Source organism: Crocodylus porosus, unplaced genomic scaffold (assembly GCF_001723895.1).
Source record: "Crocodylus porosus isolate Cpor-Errol unplaced genomic scaffold, CroPor_comp1, whole genome shotgun sequence".
Lineage (NCBI taxonomy): Eukaryota > Metazoa > Chordata > Crocodylia > Crocodylidae > Crocodylus > Crocodylus porosus.
This window is the reverse complement of record NW_017728913.1, coordinates 7,167,047-7,180,721: the sequence shown is the minus strand read 5'-3', so window position 1 is coordinate 7,180,721 and position 13,675 is coordinate 7,167,047. Positions and strand designations below refer to the sequence as shown.

At 42.0% G+C, this 13,675-nt stretch overlaps 1 protein-coding gene across 1 annotated transcript in view; it reads left to right on the top strand.

The window, feature by feature from the left end:
- Nucleotides 1–13,675, top strand: part of TTC29 (tetratricopeptide repeat domain 29) — a 194,736-nt gene that overhangs the window by 29,145 nt on the left and 151,916 nt on the right. Inside the window, exon 5 of the mRNA XM_019534441.1 lies at nucleotides 10,937–11,122. Within this exon, the coding sequence (XP_019389986.1) occupies nucleotides 10,937–11,122 (186 nt within the window). The remainder of the gene's footprint in view (nucleotides 1–10,936; nucleotides 11,123–13,675) is intronic.

The following is a 13,675-nucleotide window of genomic DNA, read 5'->3' as shown; positions in this document are numbered from 1 at the left end:
GGTCACTCCTGGTGGTGCTCAGGGGAACAGTGACTCCCCCAATGCCTGCTGATCCCCCCTGACTAGTTTATAACAGGCCATGAGATCCCCCCTCAGCCTTCTCTTTTGGAGGCTGAACAGGTTCAGGTCCCGTAGCCTCTCCTCATAGGGACTGCCCTGCTGTCCCCTGATTATGATCCCAGCACTCCTGCCCATGGCAGGGGGGTTGGACTTGATGATCTGTTCAGGTCCCTTCTGACCCTAGAAACTATGAAACTGTGTCAGAATCTCTGAATCTTTCTGAATCTCTCCATATTGATTCGGAGGGTTCCAGTTCAATTTGGAGAAATTAAAGGGTCCTCTGATTCGATTCGGAGATTCAGCCACCGAATCAGGCTGAATCTCCACCGAATCGAATCGGGGACTGAAGCTTTGCACAGCCTTACTGAGCAGCACTTGTGTCTTCTTTATCCTTGTGCTACGCTACTCAAGGGCAGATTGACTTGATCTCTCTCTTTTGCGGTTTGGGTCAATGAGAGGGAAGTGAATAGTGTCTTCTTCCTTACTCCATTGACTGAATTTGTAGATATTATGTTAGTGAGTTTAGTTTTGTGACAAAATTCTCCCCTCTTGGCCATCCCATCTTCACTTAAAATTGCTTGCCTTTTGACTACTACTGTATGCCAGAGTGCCTTTTTTACCTAATGTTTGAGTGCAAAATCTCTTGCTTCAAGCTGTGTTTTTGTGTGATGGAATTATTTCTTAACTGGTGGATATTGTCTCTCTGGGCAACTGCTCTGAACTTTTGCTTGGTACACCTATCATTTTCTACTTCAGAGATGCTCTACTAAAGTTTTATCTACTGGAGCAGTCTATGAAGGGAGCATCAGATCTAGAAAGATGTTCCTCCAATCCCCAAAAGTGACTTGATAGAATTTTACTTTTTTCATCTAGGAGAGATTTGCAACCCTTTCTATGAACTTCTAAACTGGGTTGGATGTTACTTGGCAACTTGACACACTGTTCATTTCTTTGGTTCTTTCTAATCCAGGGAAGGTCTGGCACCCTTCTAATAGAGCTCAATCTAGCCTGTCCCTTTACAAAGAGTCATGGACTTTTTGACTTACAAATCATGAATTCAAAAGACTGATAACACTCGGCAGGCTAGGGGAATTGATTCTTTCCCTCCTTCATGAGGTTCTACCTGGAAGTCCATTCCAGCACTGAAGCCTTATATTTACAAAGGATCATTTTGACACCACTCCCTCAGTCCTAGGCCTATCCATATAAGCTCCTTAACAAAGCCAACAGTCCTGTTACTGTCTTTATAAACTGAGTGTCCATTATATTGATGCCTTGGGCACAGACCTCTTAGGCACCAAAAAAAATCCTTTTAGTATTGATAGTCTCCTATCCTGCCATGGAGAGTCAATTCTAGAAAACCACTCCCAATGACAAAAAACTCCAGAAGATTTCTTCCAGCAGGCATAAAAACTTTGGCATCTCTCCAGTTATTAATTGTTAGTTGATATCCAGCCTTAATCATTAAATATGACTACCTCAGTAGCTTAACTAGGGAAGGGCAAAGGGGGCATCACATGTTTACTTAGAGGGGGCTCTATTGCTCTCTCCACCCAGGAGTCTTTGCCATGGCAGGGAGCTGGGCAGGCTCAACACCAAGGCCAGTAATGTATTCATGAGGGAGGAGGGTGACCAAGGTGAGTGGAATGTGCCCTCTTTTCCACCCCGCTAGACCTTGGAGTGGGAGGTACAGCCTTGTACCCAAAAACTTATCAGGAAGGTGGGAGGGGAAGTGAACAGGGCAGCAGGAGTGACCTGGGGAGTCCACACCAGCTGGGCTGCTGCACCAGTATGCATCCCTCAGCTACAGCAGCCACGTTCATGCTGCTACTACCAGGAGCCTGTAGTAGCTACCACCCAGGCACAGAGAGCAGAGTAAGGTAAGATTCACCTCCCTCTCCCACTACTGCTACTCTTACTATCCAGTGGTCAGCATAATGCTTGTCCCTGACTTCTCTGCCCTAGGTGCTGAAATATCTTGTTATGCCTCTAACCTATCTGACCTGGTAGAGAATACTATCATTCACTGATGGGTTCCGAGAGGCAGCACTATTGTCTTCTGGATTGCTTCAGCAGACAACACTTGGCTAATTGTGAGAGTTTGCTGAAGGATTCCATTCTCAATGCTGTATTCCATAGATGACACTTATTTGTGACAGATCTGTTTGCCATCAAACAGAACAACAAATGTCCTTTCTTATTCTCAGAAAGCCATATTAATTAAGATATATGAATTAAGATGCTTTTCTTATTCCTCTGACTAAAGACCTTCCTTGTTCTTTTCCTTCCCATCTCCAATACCTAAAATTAGAGAGGGAATCAGACACAAATAAGAGTTCAGTGATAGTTAAAGCCCATCCTTGGGTGAAACAGTATTAGTTCCAGGCCTACTTTATTTATACATGTTACTGCTCATTTGAGGACAGCTGGCAGGAATTGTTCTACAGAAATCCTAAGAGACCTTGATACAGAGCAGAAAACCTTTCTTCAGTATTATATACACATCCCACTTAAAGAGATTTTTCATTGGTACATCTCAATGAGGTGTCAATGAAAGTTGGGCAGGAACCATATTTTTAAAAAATCACAGGAAAATCCATTATTTAATTTTGTTTTCATTCTGAAATGCGGTGATAACAAAATATCTGTTTCACAAAAAAATCTTAAAAATTCAGGAAAAAACATTTCAGATAATATTTATTTCTATTTGATGTGTATATTAAATGATGGAAATATTAACATGCAATGTGATTTCAATAAAAGAAGAAAATGCTTTTCTTTGCTAAGTTTTTTATTTTCAATTTTTCTATTGAAATAAAATCTTGTTGAAATAGATTAATTTCTATAAAGTTTCATTTTTTATTATGATGGGCATTTCCTGACAGAATAATATTCCTATAAAGAATATCCTACTACTTCTGGTTTCAACCCATTGTAGTCATACATTTCAAAAGTTCTGGGTTACATCTCTTAGCTCAAACTATCTGGCCTCACCATACACCTTAGCAAGGCCCATTTAGCTGCCGTTTTTGCTTACTATCTTCTTGTTGCAAACTTGTACACTTTTCTCTTATGCCATTTCAAAACTTGTAAAAGTAATTATTCATATCTATCCCCCCAGTGAGAAGCTTCCCTTCCCTGAAGATGTCAGTATAGTTATGCTAGACTTCATGGACACACTCTCCCCTCCTCTACTCACTCAATTTGAACTCTTATCCAAGTGTTCTCTTCACCACATCTAACCAGAAATGTTTACTGTGTTGTTTGAGCTCGTCCATAGTTGTATTTATGACTCCTCCAAGCTTCTGTCCATTCATTTCGTATCTCATTACTTGCTCTCCCATACTACTGGCCCTCATTTAATAAGGAGTCTGGTTAAAAAAAACTATATCATGTTAGTTTGCTATTCTAATATCAACAGAAATAAAAACTATTTATTTCCTGATTCTAGGAACACATTTTAAAAAATCAGAAAAGTCAAAGTTTTAATGAGTGAATTGTGAGGAAAATTATTTTCTTGTCCAATATGTATTTGCTTCTTCAGTGCTAAAAGTTCACTTGAGTAAATCAGATCTTTGCCATTGTCAGAATGATCTCAATGAATTTCTAGATCTAAAATATCCTGGATTTTAAAATCTAGATGGAAATAAAGCTTTTAAAGGTCCATTGTTGTTAATTTTGTTTTTTGTGACATCAGCCCATTTGGCCAGTTTCTGTCCAAAGCAATTATACAGAAATGGTTGTCTTTGTGCGATTCTCATTGTTATTCACTGGCAGGATAGTCATTGGAGGGTCACATTAAGGTTCATTCAATCAAAGCTGTGCCAGTAACAATAGTCAGCCTCAGGTCAGTTTCATCTCTTGAGATTTGTAGGGCAGCTACCTGAAGTTATTTGCATAATTTTATGTAGCATTACTGCCTTGATATTTTGTAACAAAAAGATTTTAAAGATAGACTATATATATCTAATACTATTTCCTCAATGGGAAATCTTCTTTTTCTTTTCCCTTCTCTTTTTGTCTTTTTTGTAGTACCTATTCTGTGTGTGCATAGTACGTATCACGAAGTATTCTTTAGGTTTACTTTGACTTAAGGATCAGGCAGAAGTGACAATTTCACCCAATCTGGCCCCTGAAAGTGCTGTACAGCTGTGCCCAAACAAGTGTACAGCTGCAGAATGCTTTAAAAGATCCCGATTCTGTGAAAATCTGAACCCTTATTGCATACAGGTTATAACCCTTATAACTTGTGTCTGTACCACCTTTCAGCTGGGCACTGCCTTAAGAATGGGAGTGGGGAAAGGGAGTCTGGGTTTTTTTCAGCTGGCACTGGAGGGTGGGGTGGGTGTACTGGATCCCTCTTGCGGTGAAGGGGTCTCCAGTCCAGTCATCCGACCCTCCAGCACCAGCTGGGGAACCCCCAGAACAAGCTCCCTCTGCTACTTTCCCCCCCCTTGCATTCTGAAAACAGTGCCAGGGCTGGGAGGGGAGAGGGGTGTTGCTAGGAGAAATGGGCTGCAGGCTCGAAGGCAGCAGCTGCATTCCTCAACCCCCAGGACCCAGCAGTGAACTTTTGTTGGGTCTGGGGAATCCTTGTAACTCAGTGCTTCCTGCAAAGTGCTATGAACTACAACAGGGAGCTGTTCTTCTCTCTCTACCTTCAGTTTAATGTATATTGTTTATTAAAAAAAATATTAATGATTAGTTATATCAAGTATATATAATTGCTTCTTCATGATGCCCTTGCAACCCACTTTTGAAAAGGTCTCCAATGGTAGTGTTCATTGCAAGTGCCTTCTATTAGATTCTGTATAAGTGGACTTACATGCCTAAGTGTGATCCAGTCCCAATTGCTTGAGTCCCTGAAGAACTGTTAATACAAAAGGACTTCCTCTTTCTTGTTGTCTTTTTTGTGAATCAATCTCAAGAATAAGATGATGGAATACTTGAGGGAACTCTATGCTTATGATTGTTTGCTCAGAGCATAGGGTTTACACTGATAGGCTGTATAGGCCTATAAGCTCAACTTTAAGATCTAACATCAAATAAGATGTCTGTTCTTTTGAAGCAGAGATGACCCTAGCAGGGTCCAGGGCAAATCAGCCCGTGCGGAGTCCAAACACGAAGAAGCTGGTGATGGGGGGGTGCAGGCAGTAGCTAGCAGCTGCCAGCGGTCAGCAGTGCAGAGTCACCAGCACTGGATGGGCCCTGCAGGAGGGGTCCTGGCCTTTTCACCCAGCTCTGCAGGGCCCCTCAAAGTGCAGGGACCAGGGCAGTTGCCGTGATTCATGCCCCCCTCCCGACCCCACCCCGGGATGATCCTGTTCTGGAAAGACATGAAATGATGACTTCCATCTTCAAATTCAGGCATATTGAGGCTTCCTAGCAGAAAGGAATCTTTTTTCAGATACATTAAAGTCTAGGGGTCTAGGGGTCTTCTATAAATGTAAAATGTCACTAAAATCAAGAACACCAGTTCAAATAAATGACCCTCTAGTAAAAAGTGGTGTCAAGTCAAAAATTCAGTTTTTATAAAACATATTTCTGCAAATCTTTCATGGATATCAGGAATTTCTCAGATATCTAAAACTAAACAGATACCTGCTCACATAGTCAGAAAGTTCTTCCTAATATCTAACTTAAGTTTCCTTTGTTACAATTCTTCTAGTGCTCTGGAATCTGTACTGACTTACAGCAGTTTTCTGTGTTGGTTTTGACCTGCAAGGCCCTAAACAGTCTGGGCCCTACATAATTAAGGGACTGATTCCCTTTTGTTTCATCATAATTCCCAAATTTAGCTGTGAGCAAACTTCTGCACACCAAGTTTGTATGGCAAAACACACAGGAAATTGTTCTCAAAAGCTGTTCCTCGACTATGGACTCCCCTGCCATTGTGGTATATCAGTCCTTTTTCAGCATTGTGTAGGATCTTTTTATTTAAGCAGGCCTTCGGCACATGGGGTTAATTTGGGGGTTATTATCTGGGCAGTTTGTTCCATTATGTGACAGGGTGGCAGAAACACCCTGTCACGAGAATGCAGGGGGAAACAAAGAAAAGAAACTTATCAGGGGAGAACCTGGACAAATGTGAACCGCAGTGAGCCTGGGTGGGAAGGACACCAGACCCCTGCTCATCAGGGGAAACGGCTGAGGCCATGGCTGATCAAAAGCTGCTGCAGCAAACCCAGTTGCTCCAGTTCAAGCTCAGAGCAGGGAAAGAGACCTGGCCAGGGAGAAGAAAGGAGCTGTGCTGAAGACCTGGAGAGGAAACAGCTGGGAAGCTGGGAAGTCAGCGAATTGCGCACTGCCACGGCAAGCACAGCTGGTCTGAGAGGGAAATGTAAAGGGATGCCGAAAGTGCAGTTGGCATCAGCCCTGGGAAGAAAAGAAGAGAGAAGATGTGGTAGAGAGAGAGCCAGCATGAGGAGGAACCAACCCCAGGGCTTGGAGGAGAGTCCTAGCATCCGACTTACCGGGTGAGATCCAGCAACAAGATGGAGGAGAATTCCCTGTTGGTATGTTAGGCCTCAGGGGGTGCAGATAACCTCTTTGGGAACCTAGGGAGACAGGAATGAGATTACAACCTGGAGAGGTTAAGGGTAGGATTTGAACTAGGAATGGCTGTCTTGGTACCCATACGGGGAGAACGGGGCAAGCAGCTGAAATAGGGGGATACCCTCAAAAGAAAGTCCATAAGACTGGGACTAGAATCCTCAGTCTGATAGATGAAGAACAACATGTCTGGAACATCAGGTGTGGTTAAGGCAGGGGATGGGGATGGTGGAGCCCTGTGAAGAGAAGCTGACCTCATGAGCCTATAACAGATCTTTTGTCTCTCAAGAATAGTGTCAACATTGACAAGTGCAGAGTACTGCACCTGGGGAGGAAGAACCAGCAGCAGACCTACACACTAAGGAACTCCCTTCTCGTCTGTGCAGAGGCAGAGAAGGATCTTGGAGTCATTATTGAGGCCAATATGAACATGGGCTGACAGTGTGGAGATGCAGTCAGGAAGGCCAACCATAACTTGTTGTGCATATTTTTAGACTGAGCAGGATTCAATTTTTATGAGTAAACACTGATAAACATCTATTTCACCTCAAACTCACAAGCCAATGAAAAAATATTTCCATCTTTAATAATTAAAATTTATAGAAAAGGTACTTAAGAAAAATGGAGTATATGACAGCAGGAGGAGTAGTCCTACAGAACCATGTGACTGTAGTTTGGACTGCAGCTCCCAGAAAACCCAGGGGTTTGGAAGTTTGGAAGGAAGAGGAAGTTTCAAAGCAGAAAAGGGAACTACAGGCAAGCAGAGCTTGAACTGGTGGCATCTTTGCTGCTCAGCTGGTGGTGGTCCAGTAGTATTTACATTTGTCATTAATGAATTGTCTGTCCCCCACACCCTTAATTTTGCATAATCCTGAACATTTAAATCAATAATAATCAAAATAAACAGGAATATCATCCATCCAAATTATTAAAAAATAAAAAACAAATTCTGCCAAGTCTATTTATTTTGTATTTGTGAATTTGGTTGTTCTGTACTTTGCATTTGTCCTTACTGAATTTCTTCTGATGTATGTCAGACTATTTCTTTAATTTATTAAGGTCATTTTGAATCCTTTTGATTTTGAATTCTGTCCTCCAAAATGTCTCAAGTTCATCCAACTTGGTGTCGTCGCAAACCTATTAAATGGGCTGCCTACATTTATAGCTGTCTTTCACAAAAGGTAAAAAAGAGAGCATATCTGAGGGCTCTTCCAGTACTAGAATTCTTTCTGCTGTCCCTGAAGAGCAAGAAGCATAACCAGGAGGCCAAGGGACCATAAAGTTGTTTATTTAAGCTAGAGTTATCTAACTGGCAGTCCCAGAAGGTTTAACCCAAAGCCCCTGGGCTTCCAGTCTTCAGTTGCTGCTTCCTTCCCCCTCAGACTCTTGCTGCTGGTGTCAGAGCAGGATTGCCAAATGTACATAAATGTACAGGTAGCCCATAAAAAATAGAGCAAAAAACACCTTTCCATAATGTCTATAAAAAAAATTAGAGCCACGTGTAAAAATGTTAAACAACAATGTGCTTGATAGATGGAGCACAAAAGTACTACCAGGCATCTGAATGGGAGTGTGGCATGCTGCAGGGAGCTCTGTTTCATGGCTTTGTGGCCTGCATAGCTCCCCCCAGGTCAGCTGTGTGCTGCAGCTGCATCTTTTTGTTTATCCCATGTTTCTGACAGATGCTTGCTGGGGTGGTTTTGCTGGGACAGAGCTACAGGCACAAGAAGGGGAGAGGCAGTGGGTGGAGGTCCATGCCACTGTACTAAGATGCGGGGAGGAGAACCAGCAGGGGTAGGGCTGAGGAGTCGGCTGGCTGGAGGCAGCACCATGCAGGATGTGTTTGAGGAGATCAGGGTGTGGGGATGAGTAGGGAACCCCTTGTGGGAGGCAGTACAGTGTAAAACCATTGCTGCACTCAGGCAGTCACCAACTTTGTTATTATGGTTGGTGTTAAATACTTAAATTTGAATCCTATCCCTTGCAAATATGATCCAGGTCCTGGCAAAGGGGTTACATTTAAATTATGTAAATCATATATCAATAAAAAAAGTTTCATTGTTGGTAAAAAGTTTGCAGATTGTCAGTTAAAAAAAAACATTCTTGGGTTGGTAACCCTGTACCAGGGTCTTCAGGCTCTCCCTCCCTCTTCCCGGTTCCACTGCTTGTGTCTGCCCCTAGGAATGAGGAGAAGTGATATAGCCCACAGGGCTAAGGAAGCTTTGGGGAAACCTGTGAACTATGGGTACAAAAAAGATTATTAAGATGCACAGAAATGTGTGGTCTGAATAAAATAGCACTAGGAATTTTTTAAATGACAATTCTGTATATTTTTTAAGAGAAGCTTAGTATGAAATACTAAAAAGAACAGAAACTAGGGATATGAGGAATCTAAATAAGATATAAATTAACATAAGCTACTTGATTGAAGAGCTACGTCATTTTTGCAAAAGTCAGATATATATGAAAACTAAGTGTCTTTTTTCATTGCTCCTTGTCACCTACTACTTCTGTTATTAAATGCGCAAAACAGAGCAAGTACTGCTTGCAGAGAGTCCAGTTGCAGGGAACAGCAGTTGCAAGCAGCCCTGTTAAATGGGCTTCAGAGCTTGGCCTACAGACTATTAGCAGCAGAATGCCAGGCTGCTGTGAGGGGAGTTGGCAGCACCTGTTAACTATAAGCCAGGTCAGATATCAGGCAGCAGAGGGCCTGGCCTGCATATAGACTTGCCCTGGCTATGAAGAACAGGATTCTTCTGCTACATAGAAGGAATTTGAGTCTACCAGGAGAAGAGGCTTTTATGCCCACTCAGAGTGAACACTCAAAGGAGTGAAGATTTGGTTGAGGACTGTTTGTATTTACTCAGTGGGGCTGAGATTTTTAAAAACACACCACTTCAATTTTGAGCCCCTGTTTCATCTACACATCCCCTTTAACTCCCTGACTAGGGACAGATATTCAAAAAGCCTGAGCCTGAATTGATTCAATCTTTTTAGATTAGTCTAACCTGGCTAGGCTGAATCAGTTTGTAACTGTACAGACATCTCCTCTGGACTGAAGAAATGCAGGCACGTGCCTGCAGCGGCTCAGGCTAGAAGCCAGGGGGCACTAGAGCAGCCCTCCCTTCCCATCTGTAGTGCTGAACTGAGGGGGGTGTGGCCAGGCCAGGGAAGTATGCTCTGATTAGGGAGTGGTTCCCCCCGACCCTTGCTGCTCCTAACCAGTGATGGAGCCAGCAGAGTGTTACACAGCATTTACTTACACAGCAGAGAGTTATTCAGGGAGAAACACAGTGTTTATTAATCCATCAAGAAAACAAAAGCCTTTCTTATAAGTTTAGGCTCTTCTTTTAGCTCCAAAAAGCCCTAAGCAGATGCTTTCATATCTGTCTTTGTCCTGTCTGCCTTACACAGGCGCCTCTCACCATTAGCTAGCATACCTCATGCTGGCTATGGTTCATGGTGTGAGAGGGGAGGGGGGGATCCCTGCTTGAAAGCGGGGGGCAGGCAGACCCTGCTGTGCCTGCAGTCTCTGCCAGAGCTCCAGCCAGGGAGTACAGGGGCAGGGCCAGCTCTGCTGTGGAACAGAGAGCCCTACCCACAGCTGCAAAGCATCTGGGATGCTGGGGGATTCTGGTTTAAATTAAACCAGAAAGAGGGCTGGGACAGACATTGCATAAACCAGTTTGACCCAAATCAGTTAAATCTGATGCTACATTCAACCAGATTCATCTGAAACCAGTTTCAGCCATTTTCAAATGGGTTTATGTGCACTGAACATCTGTTCTGTTACAGGTTTAAACCAGTTTCTGATCACTTAAACCAGTTTATGTGTAATGTCTGTCCTTAGCCTCTTACCTAAGAGGTTGCTTAAGAGTCATATAAGAGACTCCCTTGTTTAGTGGTTGAGTGTACTGTTTCAAGCACTGAGTTCCACATAGTAGTGCTTTTGCTGATGCATAATTTTATACTTTATATTTTTACTTTATATACTTTTAAAGGTCAGTTTCTTCAGTATTGATTTTTGCAGATTTTCATGAACTGTATTTTACTCCAGTATATAGAAAATAATGTTAACTTATTTATATTCTTGCCACAATCCATTTTTCAATTATGTTTTTATTTGGGAGTTTATCCTTTCCCCTGGCTTCTATTTCTTCAAGAGAGCTTAACTGTGTTTATGTGGATGAATGGTGACTGTTATGTTTGTTACAAGACCCTACACCAACATGTAAGAGATCTGATGTTACTCAAAAGGCTATCCATTTTGCATGTGGATAGTATCCCACTATTTTAACTGAGTTGTTTTCTTTTTCATTTTAAGAATACTATGAAGATGTGTACATTAACCAGCTTAATTTGGCCTATTGCTTCAACAACCCTGAAGACAAATGGTTAAGGAATTACTTCTATGAACAATGTTTTAACACTGCTCAACTGATCAAAATTGACGGGGGGAAAAAAGAGGCTGAGGCACATGCAAATATGGGCCTTATCAATGAGGAACAAGGTAAGTAACTGACAGTTTATATCATTATATCAAAATGTTAGGGTATTCATTTTTTCAGACAGCCATGTTTGGTTGTCTTGTATTTGATTCCTGTGCATAGTACTTGTACTGTAGTAAATGATCTGAAGCTAAAGTATCAAAGTTTTTGCAGTTGTCATAATTGAAATGTTTAGATACACAAACCTAGATGTAGTAAAGTATTTAATTAGACATTGAGGGGTTTTTTTTTCCAGCAATGACACTTGTTTTCAGCTTTAGCAAATACATTTAAATTAGACATGAACAAAGGAAGCATTCCCTTATACACAAATATAGTTGCGCTTTCCAGATATTACTGCGTTTTTTTACTTACAGATTATTTAAGAGTTTACATGCTAATGTCTTAAACTGTAAACCTAGGAGATCAAAAAAAATCCCAACAGAAAAAACCCTTTTAAAAATTGCATTTTCATGACAAAAAGGATTGAGCGAGTATATCAGTGACTGTGTCTGAAGGTTTCTATCAACAATCCTGCTTGATACAAGAAAAAACAATGGGTGAAATATTTGTTGTGAATTTATTAAAATTTAGACTCTTTCTAATGGCTAGAGGTACCCAAACATTTTGATTTCTTCAAATATATTATTTGTTTACTAACGAATATTTTTCTTAATTTTTACTTTATGAAATGCTAACAAATGTTCAGATTTGGAGCAGTACTGTTTTGACATAATTGATCATGTAAAAAAAAAAATTATAGTTCTTGTTTTCAGCTTGCATGAACCAGTAAGGACTTTTAGCATGAATTCTCATGTGTGTAATTTCCAAGAATTCTTGGCTATGTAGCTGTCTTGAAATTTGCTTCCCATTAATATTTTTGCCCTCAAAATGTGATCACTCAAATGTTAGCAGAAATAAATATGCAAAAGGCATAGCATGGGCAGAAGGTGATAGGGTTAAACATTCTGAGAAATATTCAAAGAAAGCATTTGAAATATCTCTGTAAATGTTTGAGGAATATTAGCATCATGTAATTAAGGGTTATCAAATGCAGGTGAACAAGAATGCAGTCATGATAAGATTTAACATGGCAGTGATTTTGCCATCACACCTGATTTGAATCGTACATTTGCAGCATTCCTTTTAAAAAAGTGTTTTTTCCTATGGAATTTCCAAGGTTTTTAAAGTGGTTTTGTACAGAATGGAAACTCTGTACAGCAAGTCTTACTGTCTAATCCTGCCCTTTGCCTTCAAGACTGACAACACCAGCATAAGCAATATGTATCTCTGAAAGCATTGTACAGTACAGTGAGAAGGCTTAAAAATTGCAGGAAGAGTTTTTAAACATTGCAAGGTTAAGGAAAAAGTGGGGACGTTGGAAGAGAGTCAATTAAGAGGGCTTTGGGGGACCTTGATAGTGAGGTATTTGGTCCCTCAGACTGCCACATGGTGTATATTTTGTACATTGGAATTCCATTATTCTTAATAGTGCCAGCAATAGAGCTGGTGGGAAATTCTCTGATGGAATGGCATGTTTTGAAACATGTCTGATTTCATGCCAGCTGGCTTACCAAGCTCCTCAGCAGCCTACCTGGCAGGCTGCTGGGAAACCCAGTCTTCCAGATTCAGGGCTTTTTGGAATCCTGCCTGGGGGGCTTATTGGGAACAGAAACCTTGAAAGTGCCAAATCCCCAACTTCAAGGCACCTAGCTCCAGGGAGCCTCAGAAATTGGGAGCCAAAAGATTCTCAGGGTTTCCAAACTCCTGGCTTCCTGTTATGGAAGGTTTATTCTCACAATTTATCATAAATAAATCATTTTCGTTTTTCCAAATGATTTTTTAATTCTGTTTTGCAAAGAATGTTTTTAATTTGGGGATTTTATTCCACATTGGAACAAACCAAATATTACTATTTCCAAAGCCTCTGAATTGTTATTTTTTGCATAGCCAGATACAGCTGGCCTTAGGGGGGGAATCCATGGTTAGCAGGGTGCTATGTACTTATGCACACACAGGCCAGCGCTCCCCAGGTGTGGTCTCGGCAACACCTGCAGCTGTGCAGGTAGCACAGGCTGTGAGCCTACAGTCAAGTTGCTTTTGACCTGGAGTAGGGGGGAAGGGTCTACCCCACTATAGTGCCCCTCCTGTAGTGTGCCAGCTCACTCCCACCCTGCCCCACCCACCGGTGACACTAGAGTTAGTGCCACATGGAACTGGGGCTGGGGGGGCACAGGAACCCGGAGCACCCAGGGCTCTCCCAGCATGAATCATTCCACAGCAATGCTCTCCTGGGCATGTCCCCACATGCTGTCTCCCTCTACCCTCTGGCCCCTGAGAGGAAGGAGACTTGGCTTCCCACGATGCCACCGCCTCCATGCTGCATGCAACACCAATTCTTTCCCACTGCCCGCAAAGCTCTGCAGCCACAGGGGTGCCATTGAAGCCAATGTCCAGCTGGGCAGGGCTGAGGGGGCAGAGGCATGAAAGTCTTAGCCCATGGCTAAGCCAAGGCTGCAACTGAACTCCAGCTAGCTTCAGGCATCAAGGACAACAAAAAGTCCTTTTTCAGGTAT